At 31.4% G+C, this 2,766-nt stretch overlaps 1 protein-coding gene across 1 annotated transcript in view; it reads left to right on the top strand.

Moving 5' to 3' along the window:
• LOC137639214 (soluble scavenger receptor cysteine-rich domain-containing protein SSC5D-like) overlaps positions 1 to 315 on the top strand; it is a 6,953-nt gene extending 6,638 nt beyond the window's left edge. Inside the window, exon 3 of the mRNA XM_068371507.1 lies at positions 1 to 315. This exon is cut by the window's left edge and continues 2,131 nt beyond it. Within this exon, the coding sequence (XP_068227608.1) occupies positions 1 to 173 (173 nt within the window). The 3' untranslated portion in view covers positions 174 to 315.
• The last annotated feature ends 2,451 nt before the right edge of the window (positions 316 to 2,766 follow it).

Raw genomic sequence — 2,766 nt, 5'->3', positions numbered from 1 at the left:
TCCAGCCCTTCCAAGCTCCCAGACCTAATCCACTGATCACGCCATTCAATCCGTACAATACGCTCTTCATGCCACAGTTTGGCAACGTTGGTAGTGGAGGGTCACCTTTCAATATTTTCCCACAAACGCCCCTTTTTAATTACCCGTTGGGCGGGGGTAACTTCTTCAATTAATTTCTATGTAATGTACATATTTTTTGTTGAGTGTGAACAAGGTTGTAGGATAATTGTTTCATGTGTTCAACTACTTCAATAAAATGATTTATTTTTAACGAAGTGTAAATCTTATCTTTATTAGGAAAAGGAAAGTGTAATTAAAGACACACCACATTCTACTTATGAAGTGTTTCATTTACCCTTAATAGCATTCTCAAGTTCATGAAAGAAAATACAATCTGCATTGAAAAGAGGCTACAACGAATACAATCTGCATTGAAAAGAGGCTACAATAATCAGTGTCTGGTGAACCCGAGTTTAAGATCAACCACAAAGTACATTGATAAAAGAATTAAAAGTTATTTCCAATAGATTACAAAATTACTCTGTTGTTAAAACAAAAGAACAAGTAATGTATATTGCGCACTAGACATGAAAGATAGTCAAAGCTAATATCTAGGTTTAAAAGCATGACGATTAAATCGCGATTTTCATAAGAATTTTTTTTTTTAAACCAGCAACTACTGAGTAGATCTCAATGTTTAGATCTATTCCAAAATAACTTCTTTAGACTGGCCCATGGAATGGTCAGTATAGGTGGCGCTTCAGTCGTCACACTTGTTAATTCAGTTAAAAAATATTTTCTCTCAATAATCAAAATCCGATGAAAATAGTAAATAGAAACGTTGTTCAAAAGGAACAGACTTTCTTAATGGAAACTGAACTGCGAACGACCGTAAAAAAAATCGATTTCTATTGAAATTCTAAAGAAAGGTTCGTGAGTTTCTAATTCTGGAAGCCTATTGGAATTCCCTTTCATTTTATGTAATTTATTCAATCTTTTACACGGTTTCAATCATTTTAGAGAATAAAACACGTGGTCTGTGTACGTTATAAACGTGTAGCGTCTTATTTCCTCCATGTTGAGAAAAGTTTATGAACTTTCAATTTTTTTTTTTTTTTTTTTTTTTTTTTTTTTTTAAAGGTAAGCACAACGAGAAAGTCTCTGTGACTGAGTCTAGTAAAGGAACCTCAACTTTGTTCACGAAAATATTTTTTTAAAATATTTTTCTGGGCATTATAAGTTCATGACTTTCAAAAATGTAAAAATTATCATCTTGAAAACATATTTAATTTATTATTGTTACTTATTTTGAATTCCTCTATGATTATTATTATGTTCTTTGAAAAGAAAGAATAATCTTATACACGACGAACATGTAAACAATATGACATTAACGGTGTAATCAAGTTATTCATTGTTGAAAGGTGTTTGAAATCTCATGAATAATAATAATAATAATAATAATAATAATAATAATAATAATAATAATAATAATAATAATAATAATAATAATGAGTTCAACTCAATGAAAAAATAAAAGATTTCGCCTCTATCTCCCGTTATCCTATCCATTATTTCACATGAAAATAAAGTAGGCTTTAATATAGCCTAAAACACTCTCTCTCTCTCTCTCTCTCTCTCTCTCTCTCTCTCTCTCTCTCTCTCTCTCTCTCTCTCTCTCTCTCTCTCTCTCTATATATATATATATATATATATATATATATATATATATATATATATATATATATATATATATATATATATATACTTTATATATATTTATATATATATATATATATATATATATATATATATATATATATATATATATATATATATATATATATATTCTAATGCTGGGAGCCTTTGTGTATCAGCAGCCAGTTCCTCCTCCAGCGTGCATAAAAAATGGACACCAGCTAACCTAAACTTTCCCCCTATCCTACCCTACAAGTCGTGTCCTTACCTGGGGGGGTACTAACTGCCCACTGCGACCCCCCTTACACTGCCGTATTCTTGGTCAGCCATCATCATAAATAAAGGTAGCAGCTATCATATATACACCCAGAATGCTGCATGCAGGAGACGCCTTTTCATTTTATAGCTTTTAAAAAAAGTTAATTTTATTACAGTTACTCCTTAAATGTCAGAGGTTTTCTGTGATTTGTGATACTTCCGTTTGATCAAATTTCTTAGACCATTTCTAACGTAAATCTTAAATTGATTGAGTCCGAAGTTTCAGTATTATTCTCATCTTACAGGGACTGAAAAAAAAAAAAAAAACTTATGGTAGGTCTATGGAAATCTTAAATTACCCATTTCCTTTGGCCAGACAGTTGAAACAAATATTAGTGATACGTGAGTGATTTGAAGGTCTGAGTAAAGCATATGACAATTCTACTTTGATATTTGGACGGAATGCTTCATCCAGGATATATCTAATTTGTAAAAGTTTATAACTTGTGAATAGCACGTAGAGAATGAAATATGAAACTTGAAAGTCTTTACTTTTTTTTTTCTTGTTGAATAATCATCCTCATCTCCTACGTCTATTGACGCAAAGGGGATCGGTTAGATTTCGCCAGTCGCCTTTATCTTGAGCTTTTAATTCATCACTTCTCCATTCATCATCTACTTTACGTGTCATAGTCCTCAGCCATGTAGGCCTAGGTCTTCCAACTCTTCTAGTGCTTTGTGGAGCCTAGTTAAACGTTTAAACGTATTTTGGTATATAATCATTAAATTATTTTCTCCACAGTGAGCAGA

The sequence above is a fragment of the Palaemon carinicauda genome, chromosome 4 (assembly GCF_036898095.1).
Source record: "Palaemon carinicauda isolate YSFRI2023 chromosome 4, ASM3689809v2, whole genome shotgun sequence".
NCBI classification, from domain to species: Eukaryota; Metazoa; Arthropoda; class Malacostraca; order Decapoda; family Palaemonidae; genus Palaemon; species Palaemon carinicauda.
This window is presented reverse-complemented; position numbering and strand designations above follow the sequence as displayed.